This window comes from Mixophyes fleayi, chromosome 1, assembly GCF_038048845.1.
Source record: "Mixophyes fleayi isolate aMixFle1 chromosome 1, aMixFle1.hap1, whole genome shotgun sequence".
Taxonomy (NCBI): Eukaryota; Metazoa; Chordata; class Amphibia; order Anura; family Limnodynastidae; genus Mixophyes; species Mixophyes fleayi.
In genome coordinates this window covers 60,977,278-61,004,988 of record NC_134402.1, presented here as the reverse complement: position 1 = coordinate 61,004,988, position 27,711 = coordinate 60,977,278, and the positions used below count along the sequence as shown (strand labels likewise).

At 38.6% G+C, this 27,711-nt stretch overlaps 1 protein-coding gene across 2 annotated transcripts in view; it reads left to right on the top strand.

The window, feature by feature from the left end:
• The window catches only part of GABRA2 (gamma-aminobutyric acid type A receptor subunit alpha2), a 118,620-nt gene that overhangs the window by 56,226 nt on the left and 34,683 nt on the right, over positions 1-27,711 (top strand). For both annotated transcript variants that reach the window (XM_075195225.1, XM_075195217.1), the window contains exons 6-8: positions 10,481-10,563; positions 20,527-20,670; positions 23,863-24,015. In XM_075195225.1, coding sequence (XP_075051326.1) covers positions 10,481-10,563; positions 20,527-20,670; positions 23,863-24,015 — 380 coding nt within the window. The remainder of the gene's footprint in view (positions 1-10,480; positions 10,564-20,526; positions 20,671-23,862; positions 24,016-27,711) is intronic.

The following is a 27,711-nucleotide window of genomic DNA, read 5'->3' as shown; positions in this document are numbered from 1 at the left end:
CAAAAATGTCCGGGCAGATGCTCTGTCCAGAAGTTTCTTGGCACACCACGTTCCAGTTTCGAACCCAGAGCCTATTATTCCTCCTTCCATAATCCATGTTGGACTAACCCAAGATCTGAGTATCACGCTTCAGAGATTCCAGAAATTAGCCCCGGATACTACTCCGGAACAACGTCTTTTTGTTCCAGTCAATCTAAGGAAGGCGGTTCTTGCAGAGGCGCATAATAGTAGGTCTGCTGGACACCCTGGAGTTTATAAGACGCTGGAGATCCTTTCCCGTACGGTCTGGTGGCCATCCTTGTCCGCTGACGTCAAGAGTCATGTCCTCTCGTGTGAAATTTGTGCCAGGAACAAAGTCCCCAGGACTCGCCCGGTGGGTCAATTGCTTCCATTGCCCATTCCTGCAAAACCTTGGACACATTTGTCCATGGATTTTATTGTTGATTTGCCACCTTCTGCAGGACATAATACTATTTGGGTTGTGGTGGACCGGTTCAGTAAAATGGCACATTTCATTCCATTAACCAGGCTTCCTACAGCTCGAGATCTGGCCATTCTCTTCATACAACATGTTTTCCGGCTCCATGGCCTTCCTTCCGATATTGTTTCTGATCGTGGTTCGCAATTCATAGCAAAATTCTGGAAATCCTTCTCCACCCTCCTCGGAATCCGGATCAGTCTGTCATCTGCATACCACCCTCAGTCTAACGGGCAAACTGAAAGGGTTAACCAAGCACTTGAACAGTTCCTCCGATGTTACTCCTCAGAATTCCATGACAACTGTTCATCTTTGCTGCCTTGGGCTGAGTTTGCCTACAATAACTCATCTCACTCATCTACTCAAACTTCTCCGTTCTACTGTAACTTCGGTTTCCATCCCAGGTCTAATTCTCTGTACTCTCTCAAATCTGCTGGTATTCCGGAGATTCATTCCACAGCTGCTGATCTGAAAGTAATTTGGGGGAAGGTTCAGTCCTCCTTGAAAAAATCCTCATTATCGGCCAAAAAAATTTCGGATCGCCACCGTACCACCTGCCCATTCAAAGTGGGCCAGAAAGTATGGCTATCAACTAGAAATCTTAGGCTCAGACAGCCTTGTAAAAAACTAGGGCCTAAATTTATTGGGCCGTTCATGATTACCAAACAGATCAATCCGGTAGCTTTTAGATTGAAGATTTCTAGTTCACTAAAAATTCCGAACACATTTCATTGCTCATTGTTGAAGCCGGTATTGTATCCTAGTCAATCCTCAACTGTGCCTGGGGGTAGTTCGAGTAAGATATGTGGTTCAAAGGATTTTAGATTCCAAAAAAGTGCAAGGACAGGTGCACTTCCTGGTGCAGTGGAGGAACCGCGGAGTAGAAGAGCGATCTTGGGTTCCGCGAAGACAACTCCATGCTCCTAAACAATTGAAGGAATTCTTCAGGAGGTTCCCAAGAAAACCTGGATGTCGGGGTCCCTCGACCCCTCCTCAAGGGGGGGTACTGTTACGAGCCGCGGCGGTGCCCAGCCGCCGCGACTCACTCACCTGCGTCCCGGCCGTCGCTATGGCGACCGGGACGTCACTTCCTCTCATGTCCCGGCTGTTGCCGGGGCAACGACTAGACGCTCCAGCGCTGCGTCCCGGCATTGAGAAGCCGGGCGCATGCGCTCTACAGAATTACTAGCCTGCGGGTTAATGAAGTTAGGGGGCTGGTTTCTATCTGAGCCAGGCCCTGATTGGCTGTCTCAAGTATTTAAGGCAATGAGGTCTGCCACCTCATTGCCGGTTATAGCTTCTGTGTTCCAGTCTGCTGACCTGCTAGTTCCTGTCCTGTATCCTGATATCTCTATTTGACTCCCCGTGTATGACCCTTGGCTTTGATTTGGACCTTGCTCGTGTTTCCTGTGACCCTGACCTTTGGCCTGTTTACCCGTTCTGATATTTGCCTGTGACCCCTGACCTCAGCTTGTTCATCGATACCGTTGTCTGCTGCCGGCCCTTGACCTCTGCGTGGACCTGACTCCTCTGGCCTGGGTTCTCCCCAGCTGGTACGCACTTCACGACCCTCTGTCAGTCTGCGGCCCAGTCTGTCCCCACCATCAGGGGCTCCAGTGAACACCTGACTGGCGGAGTAGATTCCGGGTTGTGTTGTGCCGGCTGGAGGGGATCCTAACAGGTTTAAACCAAATTTCCTTTTGTGGCCAAAGTGAAAAAAAATGATGAAACAGATGGTTTTTAGAACCCAGCAAAGAAATAATAGGACAGTCTATATTTCTAAAAGATTTCTCGGATTGAATCCCTAAATATTACCACAACCGTTTTTGGACCTCCTCATTTTTCATATATACTCTAATTCTATGTTACGGTTGTTTAATATCATCTGGAATCAGAAATAAATGATTTATAGGCTATATCAATCAATATGATCATCATTAATCAGTGTGAATTTGTTTTAATAATATCCTCTGCTGTTTTTAGAAAGACTTAGTGATGTACATATTTCTTTACATAAAGTTAGTAAAATATGTCTGAGTAAGTATTGAGACCCCGTACTTATGAAACTGGGGGTGAGATTAAGTCAAGGAAAGGATACATTTGTATTTCCTCTATAAACCCTACATTTGTATTTCCTCTATAAACCCCATACAGATATTTATTCTAATATATCAAAATAAAGCTAAATGTTCCCCTCCAAAATTAAAAGTTTTTTTTGTGTGCGAAATGGATACCTATAAAATTTTGTGCATACAATGTTGCAGTTAATAGTGATTCACTAACATAGTGCAAATGATCAGTAACATAACATAATTTCTGGGCATGATGACAACATCTGTAGTAGTGGAAAATGTTACATCTTCCTACGGGAGGAGCTATGAAATTAGGGCATTCCTTGTATATTCCAGCCTAGCTATGCACTCACTTAGCTTTTGGGTTGTGGGATGTTAAAATGTATGATATTCAAATGATGGAGAAGTCACGTTTAGGGGGTATTCTCTGTATAACAGGGAGCTGAAGAGTATTTTTCTCCCTCGCAAAAGGACATTTTTTTTTTACACATTCTCCGAGGTTGTGGAAACCAGACCTTGGCCTATGCTGTCAGTGGGATATAGCACCTTTCCGGCACCGTTTATACAGGAAAGCATATGTCTAGGTGTATTTTGACCAATTAATAACAATATTCAAACACACAAGAGGTGCCTCACCTGACATAACTGAGGATAAGACATTCAGTGTTTTAGGGGACAAACTAAAAAGTTAAAATTAAAAATTGAGGTGGAGTAGAATGGGCTTTGATGGAATATTTTTGCTCCATCTCTAGTTTCACCAACTTAGCATTCCCACTTTCCAACCACAACCTCCTTTCCTTCAGCCTCACCTAACCTCTTGCCCTCCCCCCTGCGCGAAAAATCCACACGTACACAACAACACCTAAGTACTCTTAACCCAATCCGCTTCTCATCTTCACTAAAACAACTATTGTCTCCTATGTCTGCATTGTCCTTCCCTAACCAGGCTGCCTATTTCTACAACAAAACACTCACTTCAGCCCTAGACAGTGCAGCTCAAGACACCACATACAGTCTCCGACGATCCAAACCCCAACCATGGCACAACAAACAGACCCCACATACAGTCTCCGACGATCCAAACCCCAACCATGGCACAACAAACAGATCCGGTACCTGCAAAAGTGCTCCTGCACTGCAGGGCGCAACTGGAGGAAATCTCGTTTCTATCCTGATTTCCTCCACTATAAATTCATCCTTTCATCTTACAGCACTGCCGTATCTATTTCCAAAAAAACATTCTTCAAATCTCTAATATATACCCAGTCTTCTAACTTGTGTTGCCTCTTTTCCACTCAACTCACTTCTCTGCTCACCTGCACCTCCTCTCTCTTCCTCCTTCACAGACCATGATTTTTCCACCTACTTCAAAGAAAAAAAACAACACAAAATTTGACAAGATATTTCATCATAATTAATTTCACACATTACTCACTCTACCCACCTTCACCTACACTCCCCAATCCACCCTTAATTCATTCTCTCCGGTAACGACTTGTCCCCTCAACCTTATTCCCTCCCAACTTCTCCACTCTCTCTCCTTCACTGCATGCCCACCTCTAACTAACCTCTTCAACCTGTCACTCTTCACTGGCACATTTCCATCGTCCTTTAAACATGCGCTCATCTCACTAATTCTATAGAAAGCATCCCTCGATCCAGCCTCTCTTTCCAACTACTGCCCTATTTCTCTTCTCACCTTTGCCTCCAAACTACTTGAGCAATTAGTGTACAGACGCCTGTTACAGACGCCTTTCTCACTTTCTCTCCTCTCACTCCATTCCTGACTCACTGCAATCAAGCTTCCGCCCCCAACATTCCACTGAAACTGCTCTCACAAAAGTGATTGATGATCTGCTTACTGAAAAGTCTAATGGTCATTTCTCCATACTCATTCTCCTGAACCTCTCAGCTGCTTTTGATTTTGTTTGTCACCCTCTTCTCCTACACACACTTTACTCCTTTGTGACACAGTTCTTTCCTGATTCACTTCCTACATATTGAACCTGTCCTTTAGTATTTGTACCTCTTATCACATACCGGGTCTACTCACCTGGGGGGTCTTCTGTTTCAGCCCCCCTTCGGGGAGACGCCACAGGCTCCTCGGTCCGGCACCATCTTGCCTCCAGTCTGCGCATGTGCTTTAACTGTTCCTATCCTCTCCTATTGGTTGGCGCCCTCTATTGGTTGCATTACTTTAGGACACCTGTTTCATTAATTTACTGCCAGTTCTTTGAGTCTTTTCATCTTGTGTGGATGTGTTACTCCTGGCTCCCGTACTCTCAGCAATACCTGAACTTATGCCGCACACCATTATACTATTCCCGATCCAGCACCAGCATCCCTGGACCTAAGTTTACAGCCTGTCGCAGTTCATTGTACTCTCCAGTCTCTGCTACAGTGTTCTCAGCAATACCTGAACTTCTGCTACACACCATTATACTATTCCTGATCCAGTATCAGCGCTCCGATATCCTTGCTTTTATACTTGGCAATCATCTCTGAATTTGTTCTCCACTAGACCTTGCCTAATACCAGTTAGGACAGCCATGACCCGTGGCTCGGAAGCAGCCAAGCTCATATCCCCTTGTGGGAGTCACTAGTGAATACCTTCTGAGTCGTTAGACTCAGCACCTCTCTAACAGGTAATGCCAAACAAGGCTTTTCCCATCCTAGAGCCATGACAACTCTGGTACATCCTCCCCTTCTCCACTCCCACTATCTGTTGGGTTCCCACAAGACTCTGTTCTTGATCCTTTACTTTTTTCATTGTACACCTCTTCTCTTGGGGCACTAATTTGCTCATTCTGCCTCCAGTACCACCTCTACGCTGGTGACACCCAAATCTATATCTTGTCCTCTGATATCTCCCCTTTTGTACTGTCTTGTGTAACCAACTGTCTTTCAGCTATCTCCACATGGATGCCCCAACGCTACCTAAAGCTCCACATATCCAAAACAGAGCTGATTATCTTCCCTCCTGACTGAATCGCCACATCTCGTCAAATCTCCCTCACTGTCAATAACATCAAAATTTTCCTCAGTCTCTCAAGCCCACTGACTTGGGGTCACACTTGAGTCTGCCCTCTGCTTTATTCCTCACATCCAGACTCTCTCTCAGTCCCGTCGATTCCTCCTTAAAAATATTGCCAGAATACGCCCTTTTCTTACTCATTATGCTACCAAAACTCTTATCCATTCTGTCATCTTGACTACTGCAACCTCCTGCTATCTGGCAATCCCAGTGCTCATATATCCACACTTCAATCCATCCTAAATGCTGCTGGAAGACTGATCTTACTCTCTCACTGCTCCACATCTACTGCACCACTTTACAAATCCCTATACTCTCTCCCTGTGTCCTCCAGAATCAAATTCAAATTACTCACAATTACCTACAAAGCCCTCAACAGCACCACCCCTTCATACATCTCAAATCTCATATTATAAAACTATCCCTCTTATATCTACCTCTGACCTTGCATTGTCTCATCTCTGGTAACCATCTCTCACTCGCGCCTACAAGATTTCTCCCGTGCTGCTCCCCATTTATGGAATTCCCTTCAACACCCAATCAGGCTTTCCCACAGCCTTCAAATCTTTAGATGTTCTCTAAAAACCCATCTCTTTTTTAAAGCTTACCTTATCCCTGATGATACTATTCACACTAATACACCCTCACAGTTGTCCCAATCTCCATTCTATGCCACACTCACTCCTCTTGTGTCAGCTGTGCTCTCTTCCACTTAGAATGTAAGCTCTCTAATGGGTACTCCATGTTTTCATGTCTGAATTTATTTTTTCTGCCTTGTATGTCCTTGTTTTATATATGCCATTGGTTTGTCTACTTTACAGCGCTGAGCAGCACTGTAGCGCCTTACAAATCAATAATAATAATAAAAATAATATATAATGCATTTTCCCGACTAGACCAGAAAACATTCCATTTTTTCAACTCGAGAGTGCGAATGTGCACGTGTTTTCTATTATTTATGAGGCTAAAAGCTCATTAGAGAAACAGTTATGTATCGCACATACATATATGTTGCAGTTAGTAAATGATCTTTAATTAATGCAAATTTATGACTGGTCACTATGGGTTGCTGGACATTGTTAGTAAATACCCCCCAATGTCTGATTTTTACATTAGCTTTCCGTATATTTTGGACATGTTAAAATATATAATAAGAGCATGAACTTACTAAAATAAAATTCTATTACACTTCTCACACCTATGAACAGGTCACTTAGGTAATTGCATAGCAAAGTTACTAGAGCGTACATCAATTACTGTATAGTGCATTCAATACTCCCTGTATCTGGGGCAGAACACAGCTACGGCATAGTGTTTTATAGCAAACGATCTTAACTACTGTGTCAGGATACAGTGATCTTAAGATTTTCCCATTAACAAAACAATGGAATAAATCTGTTCTTAATTAAACAATTTGTTACTGATGGTTTTAATATTGGTTATGAAATTAGGCCCAGGTTGATTCAGTTGCAAAATTGAGTGTACAGAATGCTGATTTTCACTTATTGGTCTTTTTTTAAAGGTTATATTATATTAATATATTATATTACTCCAAAAAAAAAGCATTATAGGGGACATATATTAAAAAAAAAACCCATAAAACCAATATTGGATTTATAAAAAACAAAGGACAGCGTGGTCGTTTCTAATCTTTACTAGAAAAATGACAGCATCAGTCTGATTGCAGTTACCCGTGCACCATTTTTTTTATAAATGTCCTATAAGACATTATTGATCAGTGTATGTTAAGGTCTAATGTTTTTTATTCAGCCATGCTTGAAAATATTTGTTTATTAAATGTACATTACTGTTTATTGAGTTACTGTAAATACAAACTTACATGTAAAAAGTAGATAGAGATGAAATGATAACTACTTTTATGTGGACAATAAAAAAATATTTTTACTAACAAAAATGACCATGTAGAAGCAAAAAAAAGAGTGCATTTTAAATCTACACTGAATAAAGTAAAGATCAGAACATCCAGTCTTTCAAATGTATTGTTTTAGCTCATATAGGAGAGATCACTTCGCAGTAAAGAGACACTTTGTAGGATTCTGTCATTTAAAATGCAACGATTGCTGACCCCAAAATGTTTACCTCGGAATAGTATTGCATGAAAGACATTGATGTGATGGTTGAGATGTTGTAGAAAGGAACAGTTTTGTGGTGTTCCACTTCAACACTCTATACTGTGCTTCATGCCTTTTTACCTCAAAGCGCAGAATATTGACACCGCAACTCCAACAAATTATCTCTTCTCATATATCTCACTTCTGTCTGCTTCACAGCAGCTTAACAATGTCAGTTGTAATATGAAGACATGCACAGCATATATTTCTTGTTATTGACACTACTCAAGCAAAGCATATTTAGCTCTGTACACAGCAGATGAATTCCGACTATGATGGCACATTACATAAAACAGAATCCATCATTCATATTAAAAATAGACATGCAATTTTATTTCCCCTCAAAATATGACACATTTCACTTAAATTGGAACAATAATATACTCTTGTAGTGTTGTGTGTGTATAAATATATATATATATTATTATTATTATTAATAATTATTATTAATTTTTATTTATAAGGCGTCACAAGGTGTCCGTAGCGCCGTACAGGGACAAACAAATTACAATACAATGGGAGACAGCACAGTACAGTAAACAGTAAGCACAGTAACTCAATAAGCTCAATGCACAGCTAGAGAGGGTGGGGGAGGGGGAGGGAGGATCCGCAAACGACGGGGCCCAAGAAGGAGGGCGCGGAAGACAGGGAGACCCCCAGGGGGGAGGAGGGAGCGAGAGTGGACGTGGGGTGGAGGACCCTCGAGGAGGAGGGCTAAGTAGCTGGAGAGCAGAGTTAGAAGTGGTGGAAACAGGAGGAGAGTTGGCCCTGCTCAGAGGAGTGTACAATCTAAGGGGAGGGGTGGACAGACAGAGAGACGCAGGGGAGAGAGGAACACTCTGTGGGAGCACTTGTGCTGAGACCAGGTGCACCTATGTTCAGAGTGTGCAAAAATGTACACTTTGCACGTTTTAGCTGGCCCATTGCTTTATAGCTGCATCGGGGAGTCTTAAATGACCGTCCTTCCCAGTGCAGCGATCGCCAATCATTCCAACCTCTAGAGTGCCCAGCACTGGAGAACCCTCTGTTATACGGAGGCAGGAGTATATTGGTAACAGCGGCATTCTCAAATGGGGAGCGACAGATTTTTAGCTAGAATATCTCTCCATAATAAAGCCAATTATAAAACACAATTTTAAATAAAACTGCAGCACTGAATGTAAACTGTCAGCATGTAGGTACACTGGACCAATCTATTCTCGGTATCTAAACAAAATAAAAACCTTATAGGAAACCTCCTGAAGTAGTACGTACAGAATCCATCATTCATATTAAAAATAGACACGCGATTTTATTTCCCCTCAAAATATGACACATTTCACTTACATTGGAACAATAATATACTCTTGTAGTGTTGTGTGTGTATAAATAATATAAATATATATATATATATATATATATATATATATATATATATATATATATATATGATGTGTGTTTATATGGCTAACATACCAAAGTATGAAAATGTGTGCTATTTAGCTCTACTGGGTAAGCACTATTCCTTTGGGTTTGTTGGTATTAAGAATTATGCAGAAGTCATCAATTCATAAATTGCAATGATGAGATCTAACAAGTTTGAAAGAGGCTGCCTGTAAATTTTATCAATGCTTCAGCATTTGAGGTTGTACCCATGCTTGATAGCCTGCAGTTTCAGATGTATGGTTGACCAATAAGCACTAGGGGATAAATGTATCTCGGTTTCTTCAAGTCGCCAGAAATCGGCGAGTTGACAGCTAAAATTTAAAGCGGAGCTGCCTTGTAAAGGCAAGTTTCCCTTTACAAGGCAGCGCCGATTTCCGGCGACTTGAAGAAACCGGAGTATGATACATTTACCCCCAGGAGTAATTTGCATATATCTAACCAATATTCTTAGGGGCTGGTTTAATCCTTCATTTTTTTTCATTCTGTGGTATAATGATTTTTGAAATAACTATGAGAATGTTGGTAAAGAACTGGGATTTCTTCTCTAGTAGGGGCCTGATTCATTGAGGATCTTAACTGAAGAAACTTCTTATTTTAGTCTCCTGGACAAAACCATGTTACAATGCAAGGGGTGCAAATTAGTATTCTGTGTTGCACATAAGTTAAATACTGACTGTTTTTTCATGCAGCACACAAATATCAACTTTATATTTCAGTGTACAAATAAGCTATCAAGTATTTGTAACATGGTTTTATCCAGGAGACTGAAATAAGAAGTATCTCAAGTTAAGATCCTTAATGAATCAGGCCCTAGAAACCTGTAACCCAGAAACAAAACCAAAAGAAAGTTGCTAATTGCCTGCTGTGTTTTGCTACACTACTGCCATTTATAATTGTATATTTCACAGTTCAAGTGAGTGTACGGGTTGCATAAGAAAATTGTATGAGCTATGATAAAGTACAATTGTTTTGAAGTACAATTACATTTAGGTAGTTTTGGTAAAACATTTTTTTCCTCTTATGTGAATAAATATTCCATTTAATTTGCTCACAATAAGCTCAGTGTCTAGATAGCATTACATTAATATGACAGCTGCTAATAGTTTTTGTGAATTTGTATAAAATATGCAAATTATGCAAATATGTTAATGTGTGATGTTTTGATGTTATAAATGTCTTCAGAAGGACCAAACAAAATCGCAGATTTAAATGTTAATGATGCTATTAGCAGAATAGAGTAATTTTATCTCAGCCACCATAAGTTGTGCTGCTTTGTGGAACAGATTTCCCTTTTGTATTAATCTTTAGAACAAAAAAAATGTTTTTATTTGCTTCTCAGGCTCACTGTCCAGGCGGAATGCCCTATGCATTTGGAAGATTTTCCTATGGATGCTCATGCCTGTCCATTAAAATTTGGCAGCTGTAAGTATTTTGCTAGTCATTGTTTGAAGGTCATTTGTTAATTAGAATGTACTATCTTGTTTTTTTGTCATTATTATACTTATTATTGTTGCACACAATTACAGCTGGATATTACATAAAGTAGAATCAATTAACAATAACAATGGACCCATAGTTTTTAATTTTAACACAAAATGTTTCTAGATGCTATTTAATTGGAATCTACTCCAACAGTTATATGTATATATATATATATATATATATATATATATATATATATATATATATGTATGTATATGTGTATATATGCATATATATATATATATATATATATATATATATATATTATATATATATATATATATATATATATATATATATATATATATATATATATGTATATGTGTATATATGCATATATATATATATATATATATATATATATATATATATATATATATATATATATATATATATATATATTATATATATATATATATATATATATATATATATATATATATATATAATTTATTATGTATGTGTTGTATATATGTGTTTAGAGGGACAATATACAGAGAAAAAGTACTATGTGTAAAATGATATATTTATGATTCATAAATGTATGTTATAGAATTTTTCTTTCTTGCACAAGGCAGTCCTATATCAGTATTACTTGGTAAGTCTAGTATTCGACCCTGTATTAAGTTACTGTGGCCACTGGAGGCAGTCTTCAGTCATAGTCTGAGAAGGATATTTCATTTTGTTACTGGAAAGCTGTCCATGGCTGCTGGTTGTTGCTTTAACAGAACAGGGCCATATGGATCTGCATGCATATTGCCAAAGATTGCTTCATGTCCAGGCCATATTGCTGAGTTGCCAGCTAGTACTAATGTTGAATGTATTGGCTAAATATATTTAGAACTATACTATAACAATATTTAAAACTGTACTATACTTATTGTATGCTTAAAAGGTCGAATCACCCAAGTGTTAGAAAATCCCTAGGAAAATTATTTAAAAGAAGGTTGGTATATCTTACAGGAAAGTTGCATATGGTTAGATAGCCATGTACCTGTCCAATCACATCCAGATACATCAAATTTACCCCACAAAGTTATAATGCTTGGGAGTTTAAACCTAGTAGGCATCAGCTTTAAATGTTGAATGTAACTTTTCTATCTAGTATGGGCACCGAGTAGTCTTAACCTATAGATCAAAGTATGGAAGGTAAACATTACTTATGTTATGTTATGTAGTATAGACAGTGGACAAAATGGAAATTTAGAAGTGACGGCATCACATACCACCATATACCGGCCCACTGTGACCACTATATTTTTAGTGGTTGGAGTATAGGAGTAAACTGGAAGCAAGCAGTGATGTACATAATGTGTTGTGAGTGTGTAATGGATAAAGCACTCTTGTTGTGCTGTAGGAAGTCCATGAGGAAGCACATTTCCTATACTGTAAGAATTCCCTGATGAAATACATTTGCTGTACTCTAGAGTTTGCCCGATGATACACACTTACTGTACCACGGGTCATCCCTAAAGAACCTAAATTGTACTGTGAGAACTCCCTGATGAAGCAGACTTGATGTGGCTTGGGAATTTCGTAACATAACACACACACTGTGCTGTGGGGATATCCTGAAGAAGAACAATTACTGTACTGTGGTGATTCCCTGGTGAAGCACATTTGCTGTGCTGTGGGAGTTCCATGATGAAGCAGATCTACTTATGTAGTGTTCTTGCCTTACTGTGGAAACTCGTAGATAGGTCATTAGATGGGTCACACTTGATGTGCTTTGGTGAATCCCTGATAATGTACACTAGCTGTATAATGGTGATTCATTGATGATGCACTCTTTCAGTGCAATGAAAATTCCTTGAAGAAACTAACTACAGTACTGTAGGAAAAAATTCCAGACAAAGCAAATGTGCTGGACTGTATATTTTAAATCCACCTTATATTTATGTTTATGTTATTTTCTCCCTGATTCCTTTTTCTCACTACCCTTTCATTTCTTTTGCTCATTTGCTCCAGGGCATCTTTTTGTGTGCTCTCTCATTATTGGCGTCTTCTGCTCTTTTTTTACTTGTTCCTTTAGTGTTGTCCAGTTGCAGACAGATTTTGGTGTCACTTGGGAGCTTTTCACTCAACAAAAAAACAGCTAAGGAATAGAGCTCTTTAAAATTTCAGAGCATTCTTCCTGCTGGCAGGGAAAACGCTGCTTGACAGAAAGGTCTACACAATATCCAAGCCATTTTTCTGTAGCTATTTAATCACTCATGTGGCAGGGGGAGGATAAGTAACATTACTTTTATGAATATCTATCACATTTTTGCATCAGCTGTTATGCTGCTGGCCCTAAACAGTGTTTGCAGCTTCTTAAGAAATGTCTGAGTAGAAAATATGCTGTTTGTGACACCCTGTTAGCAAAACCTACTCATCGACAGCATATATTAACAAAAGTTCTCTCAGCAGCCATTGCTATACCCTTTCCCCCATTGCCACAAGGACTATGGGCAGGCACATTAAGTTGAGGGTCGTTTTATAACCCTGCCCACACAATACAAGAGATGTGATATTTATTTTCTTTACATTTTTTTTCTCTTACCCACTGAGCCTTAAGTTCATTAGGGAGTAAATTAAAAACAGAGGATAGTTTGAGATTGCTGGTACTAATACACAACACTTCCTGATGAAGTAGCAATATTAGTTGTGTTGAGCAGTGATAGATATTATTGCTGGTCAGTACAGCTTATTGAATGAAAGGGTCTGCTCTGTCATAATAGGTAATATCAGTGCTTACCTCTGACATTGCATTTTATTGAGGGATAAATATGTTTGAATTTGATCCACTGTATCTAAGGAGATAAGGAGATTGAATATCTTTTTTTTCACACTGTCTAAAGCTGGGTACACACTACAGAATTTTCCACCAACTTTTTATGCTGAGCGATTTTACATGCGATCGATGGTCCGATCGCTCGGTCCATGGACTGCATACACACTAGCCTTGTTTAGGACGATAAAGGGAAGTGCGGACGTCCCTTTAGAGACTTTTTACAGCCATGTTGTCGTGAGCAATAACTGTAATTTCGTACTCACTGTTGTGGAGCGGTCGGAAACTTATACATACTACACAATGGAAACGAGATTGGAACGGAAATATTTAACGGTACGACCAACCAAATGAGGCGACAATCGTCTACTTGGGCAGACTTTCGACCATCGTGTCACAACACACACAGACCCGACTTTTGAACGAGCGGTCGTATGTCGGCTGATTGAGCCGATTATTGGACGAAAACCGTGTAGTGTGTACCTAGCTTTAGGCTGGGTACACACTACAAAGTTTTTAGCCAATTATCAGGCCAACCACACAATGAACGACCGCTCGGGCCGATATCGTATTAGTGTTTACCCTTCAACGATGAACGATTATCGTTCCAAAGCACATTGTATCATTTGATTTGATTTTAAAACCAAACTCGTTCAACGATGAAACAATGTCGTTCCAATTCTGCAGTGTCTGTGCACTCTGGACTAGCAGTGTCCATAGATCTCTTTGGAGTGTGCAGAGTCAGGATCTTTTCAGCCGATAGTTATGACAGATGAAGAGCACAGATCTGAAGGTAAATCTTGTACACATGAATCAGCATGCTGATCGGGACTTCTTTTTTTTTTTTAATTCATTAACTGTATCGCATCAGGAGAAATTTTCTGAAGTGTGTGCCCAGCCTCAGGGGAGGACTACACAAGATCACAGTACCGTCTTGCACGATCTTTTCTTATCACTGACATTTTACAACACATGTGTTGCTGTCTTAGGCTTCAACATTAATTTTTTATGCTCAAATTTCTCAACATTTTTAAAATGTAAAAAGCTTAAATAAAAGTAGCGCAAGAAAAGTAGAAAGGTATTACTTTTCTAAAGTTACTAGTAACTGTAAAAAGGGTGTTATAATGAAATGCTTTGTTAAGTCTCAAATGCTGACCATTAGCATATCGTTGAACGTTTCAAAAAGCAAATTCAGCACACCAATAAGCCCCTCCCACATTCTAACCAGACCATGCCCAGATTCGCCCAAACCACATCTAGATCTGCCCACACCATGCCCACTACATCACACAGTCACACATGTTTCAGGGTCTGCAAATCAGGACAATCCCGCCACAATAGGGACTGTTGGAATGTATGTCTTAGTATGATATATAGGTATATAAATATATGTAATAGCTCGGGTTAAATATATCCCTGTAATTGAAGAGTAATGATGTCACTCCTAGTCATTAAAGATAACAATATTTTCACTAAAGTTGTTTTATATACATATTTATATACATATATATATATATATATATATATATATATAGAGAGAGAGAGAGAGAGAGAGAGAGAGAGTGAGAGAGAGACTGCATATATATATATATATATATATATATGCAGTCTCTCTCTCTCTCTCTCTTCCCATCTCTCCCTCTCTTGCTTCCTCTCTCTCTCTGTGTATATATATATATATATATATATATATATATATATATGTATATATATATATATATATATATATATATATATGTGTATATATATAAATGTATATATATGTATATATATATATATATATATATATATATATATATATATATATATATATATGTATATATATATATATATATATATATATATATATATATATATATACATGTGTATATAATTCTCATTATATGGTCCCATATCATATTGGTAGTGTTACTTAAAAGGTCCATCTGGCTTCAAGGCTTAACTTGCTTGATGCTAAATTCTACTTTAATCTCTCCAAACCCCTGCATTATGATAGCATATGTTCAGGGTTAGTGTGGGCTGTTGATACATCCCTTAGGTTGATGTAACTCTCAACACATCACTATCTTAACCTGCTATTTATGTGTTTCTCTACTGATGGGGCCTGAGTCATTAAGCATCTATAACACATCTATAGTAAGAGTCACAACTAGAGGTAGAAAAATATTGCCATTTTTTTAGCATAAATATCCTTGCTAGTTAAGTAAAGTACCACTTAACTTGAAATTACAGTTTATATAAAAGAGCTGCCAAAAACTCCTAATAACAAAAAATATATATGAACATGTTCCCATTAAATTAAAAAAGATTTTTTACACCACAATTGTTTTTTGTAGCTGAATGCAAACTATTGTTGTAGTAATCAGTTCTTCACACTCAGGGAGAACATCTGTCTGTATCTTTTAATAGACAATTCTAAAAACATAGAAAGTCTATTTGCAAAAGGAAAATATTCTCTCCCAATCACAGCCTTATATGAAAGAGAGAGGAGGGAGGGAAAATAAAGACAAGATGAATGTAATTCCACTGGTACTTTTTGTATGTCACAGGTGAAATTACATGATGTTTTGTATTATATTTTCTGAAATCTATATTTATATAATCAGATACTGTGGTGCTGTATATACACTGTGATAGTTGCATACTAGGTGGCACTAGTTTGCAACCTATTGATGCCCTGAAATACGAGATACAGTCCAACAAGATTGAAAAGGTATCAGTAGGTAGAAGCTTAATAGGGAGTCCACAAGACAGCGAGAAAGCCCACGAGACAGGTGGCAGGTTAGAGAAACTGCAGGCCCAGACCTGGGAGAGTTGGAAACGATTTCATAAGAGACCTGTGTTACAGATAAGGAAGCCTTCATTAGTGGCTAGTTTGAGAAATGAAGGAAACCTGTCCATGGATAGCTGGGACTGCACTGAATGATCACAGTGACTGGCTGAAGACAGACTTCAGCAGTTCAAGTAGGAAGAAGCAGGAGTCGATACCAGGGGTCAGTCTAGATCAGAACACAGGAGTTACACTGCGGAACCAGCAGCTGTGAAGACAATTAATGAACTAGCACAGATTGCAGGGAAAGGAAATCTTTTAAAATAGCAGCCACAGGTGATTATGTTCCTCATGTAACAATGGAAACTTAACCCTTAGCAGACACCATCTGCAGAAGACAAAGCAGCATTCACAGGGGAGATGCTGCTGCAAACAGATGCAAATCGTGGCAGTGGCCTTCTAAGGAAGAGAAGGAAAAGAAGTGTTCCAAGGGTATAACTGGAAGGTGCAGTATTGAGAAAAAAGCATGTCTACTCCACCAATTTGTCTGTTTTCGGGTCTGAGAGTGTTGCTGAGGGAGAGTCCCCCATAGGAGAGAGCTGCAGGGGATGCAGTGTCAGAGGAGGTAAGCCAGGTTTCTGTAACAGTAAGACAGTTAAAGGATTTTGAACTAATAAATCATGGATGGATGTGAGTCTTTTGCAAACAGATCTCACGTTCCAAAATGCACAGGAAAGAGGGAGGGAGGGTAGTGGAGATATGTAGATAAGGTTGGAGGGATTAAATGTTCAAGATGGATGGAATGTTCGAATGACAGCAACACAAAGGCAGAGAGGAGAGAGTGGGTGGATAGTGTGGCCTTCAAAGAAAGAGAAGGAATAGAAGGGTTCCTTGACTATAAGTCAGAAAGTATTGAGAAAGAAGGATGCCTACTCCACCACCTTGTCTATTTACCGGTCTGAGAGTGTGGCTGAAGAGATGTAGTGTCAGAGGAGATAAGTGAGGTTTCTGTAATGGTAAAGAGGTTAAAGGATGAATGCATCATGGATGAATGTAAGTTTGTTACAAGCAGACCTCACTTTCCAATGATAACAGGTAAATGGTAGGGGGATAATAGAGATATGTGGATTAGGTTGGAGGTAATGGAAGTACAGGGTGGATGGAATGTTTTGGGTTTGAATGAGGAGTGTGAGCAGATAGTGGGAATTACATGATGCTTCGGGTTGGGTGAGATCTTACCAGCAACCAGAAGAAGGAGCAGGGTGAGAAAGGAAACAATTTGTGGGTGGGAGTTTTTTCTGCTTATGAATGCTGGAGAGTGTGGTTCTTGCAGAAAACAAAAGAAGTTCAGACTAATGAGGAGGAAAGTAGTGAAGGGGAAATACTAATAAGGGAGAAATAGGATGCTGGAGAGAAGAAGGATTTGAAGAGAAGAGTGGTGAAAGTGAGAAGGAGAAGGGAAAACGCTAAATTGAACAATTGCATACTGGAGTGATGTAAGAGATGGAAATTAATGAGAATTAGCTAGATTAGGTAAGGAGAGAGTAAGGAGAAACATTTGATCGAAGTGGTGCATGGCAATGGAGGAGGTGTAGACTCCTATTCTGGTACCTGGCTGGGAAAATTGAGCAAGTACTCACAGTTTGGACAAGTGGAACAGGACTCTGAATGTTGGACTCTGTGGGTAGAGCAGCCAATCAGAGATGGCAGCAGTGCTCATAGTTGAGCTCTGTGGTCAACTGAACAGATATAGAAAGAGCAGTAACAGATCAAAGTTGACCAAAGTGGGTCCATCAGCCAAGCAGAGATGGCGACAGCAAAGATAGTTGAATTTAATGGGACCAGCAACCAAATAAATGTTACCACAGCAATCACAGTTGAGCCTAGTTTGTCCAGCAGCTGAATAGAGATGGTAGTTTAGTAGATTACTGAAGCAGCCTTATTTCTCATCGCTATTGTGTTGTTTGCCAACAGTTTCCACAAATTTCTGATGCTTTTTATTTGGAAGAATAGGAAAAAGTGGAAGAGCTGAGCTCATGTGCAGCTAGCTCTAAATCAGTGATGGCTAACCTGTGACACCCCAGGTGTTGTGAAACTACAAGCCGCTGATAGCTGGCAGAGCATGCTGGGACTTGTAGTTTCCCATCACCTGGAGTGTTACAGGTTAGCCATCACTGCTATAACTGATGTCAGCATGCCACATGCTTTTCAGTGAAATCTCATTTTCCTGAAAATTTCCAGTTGGTAAACAGTTAAAATTGCTTATTTTACTCTATCTTCTTAGCCATAGCCACATAGAATTACATTCTACAATCCTGCACAAAACATTTCTCTATAAGGGAAGTAAAATATATTTAGTAGTAGGAGTAATTTTGCCTTTATTGTTTTATAAATGCTTAGCTGACTTCTCTTCTAAGGTAGAATTAGTTATATTAACACTGCAATAAAACAGTGTCATCTTGTTGGAAAATTAATATTTCAAAATAATAGATATGTAATTACCAATACCAACATACAGGTTTCACTCAATATGGACAGTATCAGAAAATAAGTACATTTCTGTCTCTGGGAGGTTTTATTACCTATTGCTTTTCCAAATATTTTTTAACACATAATTACATGTCTTATGCATACATTTAAATGAACATTTGGTGGGTATAATCCTGGTACAGTGACACAATTAAAAAATAAATAAAAAAGTTATTGTTACTAATTTTTAATCTCTCTTATGATTTAGAAAATGTGACATTATCATGATGTGCTCTTGTCACTCAGTGAATGGGGTTAGGGAAAGATGGTGAAAAATATAATATTTTATCAGAACAATAAAATGACTACTGCAATTTACCATTATTTTATTAAAAAATTATCTATAGCAATAAAGGTTACTTATTGCTCTGGGGCCCCTCTTCTGCTCTACTGAGCATGCTTGGTAGACAGATGCAGGCGTGGAACTGGGAACTCGGTTGGAGCTTTTAGTTCCACTATTTAAACAAAACAAAAAAAAAAAGCTTTTGTGTTCCAAAACAATACAAAATTAAAACATAAGATTCAATATAAAACACTTCCTTCTCTTCTCTATCACATATAAATTGAAGTGAAAACTGAGCAATAGGGTATTTTCACTCTTTGATAAATAAAGCCCTGAGTGTGTTATGTCTTCTAGATATCAACAAAATTATTGGAAGAGAGTGGAAACTGCCATCATTTATTTATTGCGGAAATCACCAAAATGGCTGTTGAGTTGGAAGGATGTTTGCAGTGCCCATTTGTAATGGTTATTTATGAGAATGGGCATTTTTCAGCCCCTTTACAATTAATTATTTCCACCTGAGCCCAGGATTTCACACTGAGAAGAGTGGTTGTCACTCTAATTATGTAACGCTTGTCAGAGCAGTAGTAGAGGTCGTCCTCCTACCAGGGTACAATGAACCACTTGGGGGATAGATTCTTGTCTCATGAACATTTTTTTCGTCATGAGACAATTTGGCAAAAGTGCTTTATATTCACACTCTGTAAACAAAGGAAGCAGAAGTTATCCTAATGAAGAGTCATACCTTTTACACACAAAGACAGTACAACAGAAATACTTTATCACTCACTAGAAATACAGAGATAGTATAAGGCCTGGCTTGCTGATCGTACTGTTGTGACTAGCTCCTCTCGCTCTTTCCCCTAGATTTTCACTGGGCCCCCCACCATCTACTCTATTGAGCTGTGCTCAGAACTTCACTGCTTGAGGAAGGCAGTAATTGAAGCACTGCTAGAATGCAGAACTGCCTCCTACATTTAGGGGTACTGCAGCCATATTGACAATTATCTCTATGTTATAACTGGTTCTATAAATTAATTGAAAAGCTCCTTTCTCATGAATATTGTTTCAGACAACAAATTGGATGGCTCATTATGTTCAAGAAATAGGCCCATTTTAATCTTGGTCTGGCAGGAAGCTACAGGTTGAACCGGTTTCTTATATGTGTGGGTAATCAGCAAGAATAAAGAGATCCACTCCTGTAACAAACTAAGGACCATGTGCAGATTGCAAAATAGGAATCATGAGAAATGCAATAGGAGATGGCAATATCTGACTGAAATTTGCATTTCAAATATATTTTTATCACAGCATAACACCTGTTTTAGCACATGCAAGTGCCTTCATTATTTTTATGGGTGTCATGTACAGTGCTTTTTTACTTACTGACTTCAAATAAATCAGGATCATCAGTAGCTATTGTTTTTTCCCCCAATTTAACTTGTTTATATACTTCCACCATTATATTATGTAATTATACCTTAAGCAGTTATAAGTAAACATCATCTGGCAATGTTGTAAAATAAATATGCATTTTTTTGTCTTGTACAGATGCATACACAACTTCAGAAGTGACTTATGTATGGACACGTAATGCCACAGAGTCAGTTGTGGTGGCTCCAGATGGCTCAAGATTAAATCAGTATGTCCTTTTAGGACATTTAGTTGGGAAAGAAACCATTAAGTCAAGCACAGGTTAGTAAACCGGTTTTTCTGGGGGAATAAAAATATATTTTGTGATGTAATATGATACAGGGAGTTTTATCAGGAATGACCATTTATGCTGTCAGAGGACCCACTAGAAGATCCTGTAATATGTGTCAAAGAATAAAATACAGTATCCTAAAGGAATATGCATTACAGATGAGCGAGGATGCATTGCAATTTCAAACTAATCAAGTTTTGTGAAGAAACAAGAGCAAAGTACAAAGTTCCTCTGTCGCTTCACCATTCCATGGAATTTCTCTCTACACTGTATTTGTTCATTTGCATTTTACAGAATTAATAGTCTATGATTAGAGCTGGGCTGGTGACTGTCAATTCATTCTCCTGTGTGTTGCGGTTAGGGTAGGACTAGGACTCATGTCAAATGATGGTGCCAAACATGCAAATTGTGGCTGCCTATTGAGAAACAAGTCGATTATTTCAAACATCAGCTTTAAAAAATGTGCTCATCTAAGCCATACATAAGGGTAAACCAAGCAGTATTTTAGGAGAGAAACTGGACATCAGGGGTAGGCTGGGCTGGGGGGCAGGGGGCATCTGACCCCCCAGGGCCGGTCCCATAGTGACCTACCTTGGGCTGGGTCACTGGGCCACCTGCGTTTTTTTCCTTTAAAATGTTCCTAATAGGCTGCTGGGTCGAGTCTTGCCCCCGAGCTAAAATTTGCCAGCCCTCACTTGCTGGAAATGTATTTAATTGAAAGGGATTGTACTAAAGGAGTAGGAAGTTGGAGTTTCATATGACATTTACACCATTACACTGTATATTACATAAAAATGTTTCCACTTCTCTGCGCATCCAGGATCACTTTTGAATGCAGGGGCTGCTCCCCAATGTAGAGGAGGCTCTTACCATGATGTGTGTTGGGTGCACCATCACGGCTCACTGGTACAAAACCAAGACATTTGGAGGGGTGCTTTGTAAATCACCTCAATAAACTACGTCCATTCACCAGTGGAGCCCATGTATGAATAAGTGACCTATTTCAGACAGGTAACTGACAAATAAAACACTGCACTGTTATAAGAGAGTTTTGAGAATACTACAATTGATCATATTCAGTGGACACTAACACATAAACACACAAAGCTAGGACAATCTCTTATATCACACACCTGCTAGGAAAACTGTCTTTCACAAAACTGTCTCATGGTTTGGTAACAAGCGCAGGTTTAGGATGGAATGAAGAATGTAAAGGGTGTAAACACAGGGGGGTTAAAACTCACAATCACAATGGATCCAGAGTACATGATTATTTTACATGCCTTTCGATGCACAAAAATGATACAATTTGAATCCATGGAATTGGCAGCGTGCCTTACTATGATTGCATCTGTAACTGCTCATGTGTAAAAATGTTGTATAAATAATAAAAGTCTGTTTTTAATGTTTTCATAGCATTTTTATTAATTTTTTTTTTCCTCAAAAAACACATTTGTAAAAATATTAAACCAATTGTAATGTGTATTTTAAAGAATTCTACATATATAGACATAGATAGGTAGATATTGTAATCAAACTGTCCGAAGTGATATTTTATGTAACTGTAAGTGTTTAACTGAAGGATTAGCATCTCCACCTATATGTCTCCAGGGGCGGATCTAGAAAAGTATCCTATCCCGGGCGATTTAGGGGGGGGGGATTTAGGCCCCGTCCCCTTTTTGACTTCAAGGCTGCCGGCGGCGGTGTTTTAAACACAATCAGAGCAGCCGGGCAGCACACTGTCACTGCCGAATGGACCTGCACATAGTGTGCAGCCGCCGGCAGCTAGCCCCTGCTAGGGGAGCGATCGCCCCGATCCCCCCTGGATCCGCCACTGTATGTCTCCACCATTTATAAATACCACCCCATGCTTTTATTGTCATGTTGTATCAACCACTGTCTGTGTGATTACATTTACATCCATATTCACTTACAGCAACTGAATCCATTTTAGTATAAGGAGACTCAGACAAATATATCTTACACACCTCTTACACAACTTTACCTCTACATTTTACAGTATGCTTCATACCGCTCAGCAATCATCTTACTTTTGCAAATTTATATGCCAAATATGATCTGAATTAAAACAAACACATCAGAACATATCTATTGACTCTATATACGTCTTTATGGATGGGGTACGTTATTTCGACGAGTGTATTTGTGACGAGTATATAGACAAAAAAATTCTGATTACTATAACCGTGACATGGATTAAATGCAGACTTACACTTAAACAGAAAGAGGACATTTCCAACGAGAATGCCATCCAGACTGGTAGAAATTGTGAACGTTCTGCCTGCCGACACTTCACTTTCTCGTCACATAATAGAGCGCCATTGAGATTTCTGTATTTAAAGCGGCAATGTCATGAGCCAGCGCCTAACACTAACCCTAACCCTTAGATTAAATTGTCCAGTTGTCAGGACCTGCCATTGCCGCTTTAAATACAGGAATCTCAATGTCGCGCTATTATGTGACGTAAACGTGAAGTACCGGCATGGAGTTTGTTCGCAATTTCTAGCGGCCTCATCGGAAATGTCCTCTGTCTGTTTTAATGTAAGTTTGCCTTTAATCCATGTCACGGTTATAGTAATCAGAATTTTTGTGTCTATATGCTTGTTGTTGCTAATACACTAGTCGGAATAACGAGTACCACCAGTCTTTATATACAAATAATACAAAGCTAATTTCAGAGGCACCATATTATGTAAAACTCTTACATTATGTCCAGACAGATGTTTTATTTCTTTTGTTTTAATTTACCATCACACTGCATCCAAGAGCATGCATCTGGCATGTTCTAAATATGTGGGTTTGTTTTTAGAATGTTTTAGAATTCCATAGAAGTGAGCAGAAGTCATCTGTCTGAATTTACTCTTATTTGTTATGATGGAATTTATGCTGTTGCAATGCTTTTTTTATTTTTTTATTATTTAGCTTTAATCATGTAATGTAATAATGGTATAATTAAAATATATTTTCTGTGCTTTAATATCTGTTTATATAACCGTTTACTCTGTGTTTGTTACATCTCTACAAGTGAATGAACATTTTTCTTGCTTATAAAAACATTGCTGATCCTGTACAGTATTCCCTGCCCTTTTGTACATCAATCTGTGCTATGACTTGTAGGTACCGTGAACAAAATTCTCATTTGGAATGTTTCTGTCTGGCAGGAGAGTACACAGTTATGACAACTCATTTTCATTTGAAGCGAAAAATTGGTTATTTTGTGATTCAGACCTACCTCCCCTGCATCATGACAGTCATTTTGTCTCAGGTGTCATTCTGGCTGAACAGGGAATCTGTGCCTGCAAGAACAGTATTTGGTGAGTAAAATTAGCAAAAGACACATTTATGTTATGTTACAAGTGTTATGAAACAAATAAAGGGGTTTTATAGAACACACTGATGTTTACCTTGCCATCACAGTGGTTGTTGGAATGTTTAGTAAAAATAAGTCAAAATAATTGCTACAGAAGATAGCTAAGGTAAAAAAATATTGATGTACATTAAAATTTTATGTTAGAGACATGAATTCATCTGGTGCTATTCTTGCTAGCTGTTCATATTGTAAAGGAAGTGTTCCAGGTTTTGAGGATTTGAGAATTTATCCTTTGCAAATGTTTGACAGTTAGTGCTGTATCCTATGTGATTACATTTTAATGATATTGTTCAATTTATATATCAAGGTTAGGGGGTGTAGTGTCATATATCTGCATATAGACTACTGTATGTAGTGTTCAGATGATCTGCAGCAAATTATCCCTTGAAATTGCATTTAAATTTCATGTATGCAATTAAATTTATGCATAATTGCATATTAAAGTGTGAAACTATTAGACAAATCAGTGCCCTCATATTGAATGGAAACCATGGGGAGGAGCAGTACATCGACGGACACCATGGCAAAATTTGGGGGCCCCGCTCCACTCTTCTGAACTTGCGGGGGACGAGGAGTTTTCAGGCTTAGTGAATCATATCTGAATTCAGTGGAGCCATATTTGAAAAATAGTAACAGAAAAATAGTTACGATGAATTGCAATAGTTTTCATATACTGAAAACAGCTAATGGCTATGCAGTGGTACACTGAGTATTTACAACTGTTTTTAAATAAACACAAAGGGGCTGATTCATCAGGGCACGTATCTTTTGAGCATATTGTATGTAAAATCAGTCTGCAAATGCCCAGAACACACCCCTGTCTACTCCATCTTGGTACGCAAAGGACACTTACTTCAGCCTAGGATTTGGGGGAGTGAACAGGGCAGGGCATTTTGTGGGAATCAGTATACAGTAGGGGAGTGCCAAACTCAAGCGTGTGCAGCCACGTTCAAATCAAGCTCTGAACGTCTCCCAGTTACTTGTTTTTCTGCCGTATCTCTTGCTCCAGCTACAGAGCTAATCTGAGTCTTTATTAGTATTGATGACAGTCTTGTATGCATGCTATAACATGTGTTTGCAATCAGTAAATATATATATATATATATATATTTATTTATTTTTTATTTTTTTTTGAGATCAGTGCCTTGATGAATTCGGGAGTGCACAAAGGCAAAATACGTGCGTTTAAAACCAAACGCAGGTGACGTTTAGTATGCGTGCCTTGATGAATCAATGAATCAGGCCCACAGTGTTTGAAATTGGTATACTGTTACATAGTTGGGTAAAAAAAAATAGAAAGTCATTAAAGTTAATTTAACTTTAGAGAGGGGGAAAAAAAAATCTCTCTTACCCTATACATGTCAATATGACTAATTACACGGATCACTCACCCCAACTGTGTACTTTAATAGTAATAGTTATCTTTCCAATTCCATGTAAGAATGGCATCAAATCTATTTGGAAATCAATTTGGTTAATCTGCCATTACCATCTCCCTTGGTAGATAGAGCATTTCACATTTCTGGCCAACCATACTGCAAAATACTCCTTTCATTGTTGATGGAGAAAATGTCTTTCCTCCTGTAGCAGTAAATGCACGTTTGCATTTTTGCAGCTAAAAAACCGTCAATATAAAATCCGTTATCTCCTCCACAGATGTTGCATAAGCTTTCAGCATGGGGAAATTACTTCTTAGGATTAACATTTAGAAAATTAGATCACTCTGTTTTCCAGTCATTCAGCTCAGGTGAAGGTAAATGGTATTTTATCACAACCCTTTGCAATCCTAATAGAATGTCATTGCATATTATTATGACCAGTTATTTATATAGCACCACTAATTCCGCAGCACTGTACAGAGAACTCACTCACATCAGTCCCTGTCCCAATGGAGCTTACAGTCTATGCAAACACGGGGAGAACATACAAACTCCACACAGATAAGGCCATGATTGGGAATCAAACTCATGACCTCTGTGCTGTGAGGCAGAAGTGCTAACCACTAAGACACCATGCTGCCCCTCAGAAAGTACAATCCATAATACATTACATAATACATTATTAAACTAAACATAATTATACAAATACCAGAAATCTAGCAATTAACAAATTACTCAAATATAACTTGGTAATGCAGATCAGTTTATTTACGGGACAATGAGTAAGAATGAGGGTAATGTCCAACAGGAAGTAGGCCTGAGCTCAAGAAAACAGGGCTAGGGAAGCAGGCCTAGAGGGCGATGGAATAGTACAAGGAGAACATGAGGAAAGAGGGCCCTGCTTGTGACATATCATTCTAAACGAAAGGGGAAGACACAAATAGAGTGACACCAAGCGGGGGAATGAAGGTGATAGCTGAGGCAAAGTAGTTAGGAGGAGGGCTGATTGAAGCCTTGGAGAGTAGAGGCCTAATCTGGGGGTAAATGTATCAAGCTGAAAGTTTTCCGGCGGGTTTGAAAAACCAATCAGATTCTAGCTATCATTTATTTACTACATTCTACAAAATAACAGCTAGAATCTGATTGGTTGCTATAGGCAACATCTCCACTTTTCAAACCTGCTGGAAAACTCTCAGCTTGATACATTTACCCCCTGGTATTCAGTGTCATAGTGACGTGGTGATTGTTGGCAGAGCAGGGTGAGCTGGAAAGAGTGTGGGTAGTGATAATGTTTGAGATGTAGGGCCTGATTCATCATGGAAAGTAAGGCAAAAAATTGAGTAAGTTTTCTCCTGGACAAAACCATGTTATAATGCAAGGGGTGCAAATTAGTTTATTATTTTGCACATAAGATAAATACTGGCTGTTTTTTCATGTAGCACACAAATACTTAATAGCTTATTTGTACACTGAAAGTTAAAGTTGATCTAGGACAAGCTCCATCCCCACTATAAATCTGTCCGTAGATTTTAAATTTACCACCTTCCCCCCCGCACCAATGCAACATGGTTTTGCCAAGGTGCAAAGTTACTCAATTTTTTTTTTTCTTTACTTTCCTTAATGAGTTAGGCCGTTAGATGTTAATGCCCTATTCAAACAGCAACAACAACATTCTCTCCATTCTTTTTTTTTTATTAAATTTAATATTGTAATACAAAACATGCACATATGATTTCAAAGCAAACCTACTTAACAATGTACTTTTGCATTGTCGTGCTTTTTTACATTTACACAGCTGGTGCAGTCTTTTTATTACCACATGCAGACTTTGCTGTATTTTACTGCTGATGTTGTTGTGCAGTGATGAATAGTCCCAGAGGTTGCCTTCCAATTGACAATGAAATCTCCTTCCATATTAAGATTCTTCCCCTGCCTTGACTGTTATTATAGATGTTGTCCAGACAGTTAAAAAGCAAAAAATAGTATTTGTCACACTTATTGAAATATATTCTTGAAAAGCTCTAGATGTTACAGGTTCACCCCTCAGGGAAATGTCAGGATAAATAATACATAGAGTTAATTTTATATTATATGTATGTACTTTATATAACATGTTAAGAGGGAAAACATTTCTCCTATTTCAAATCAGCCTAAAGCATTGTTTAAATGAGAAACAAAATAGCACATTTCATAATCAAATGTTCTGCTTAACAAACAACCTTTACAGAGCTGTTATGAAATTTAGCAAAATGAAGAATTAA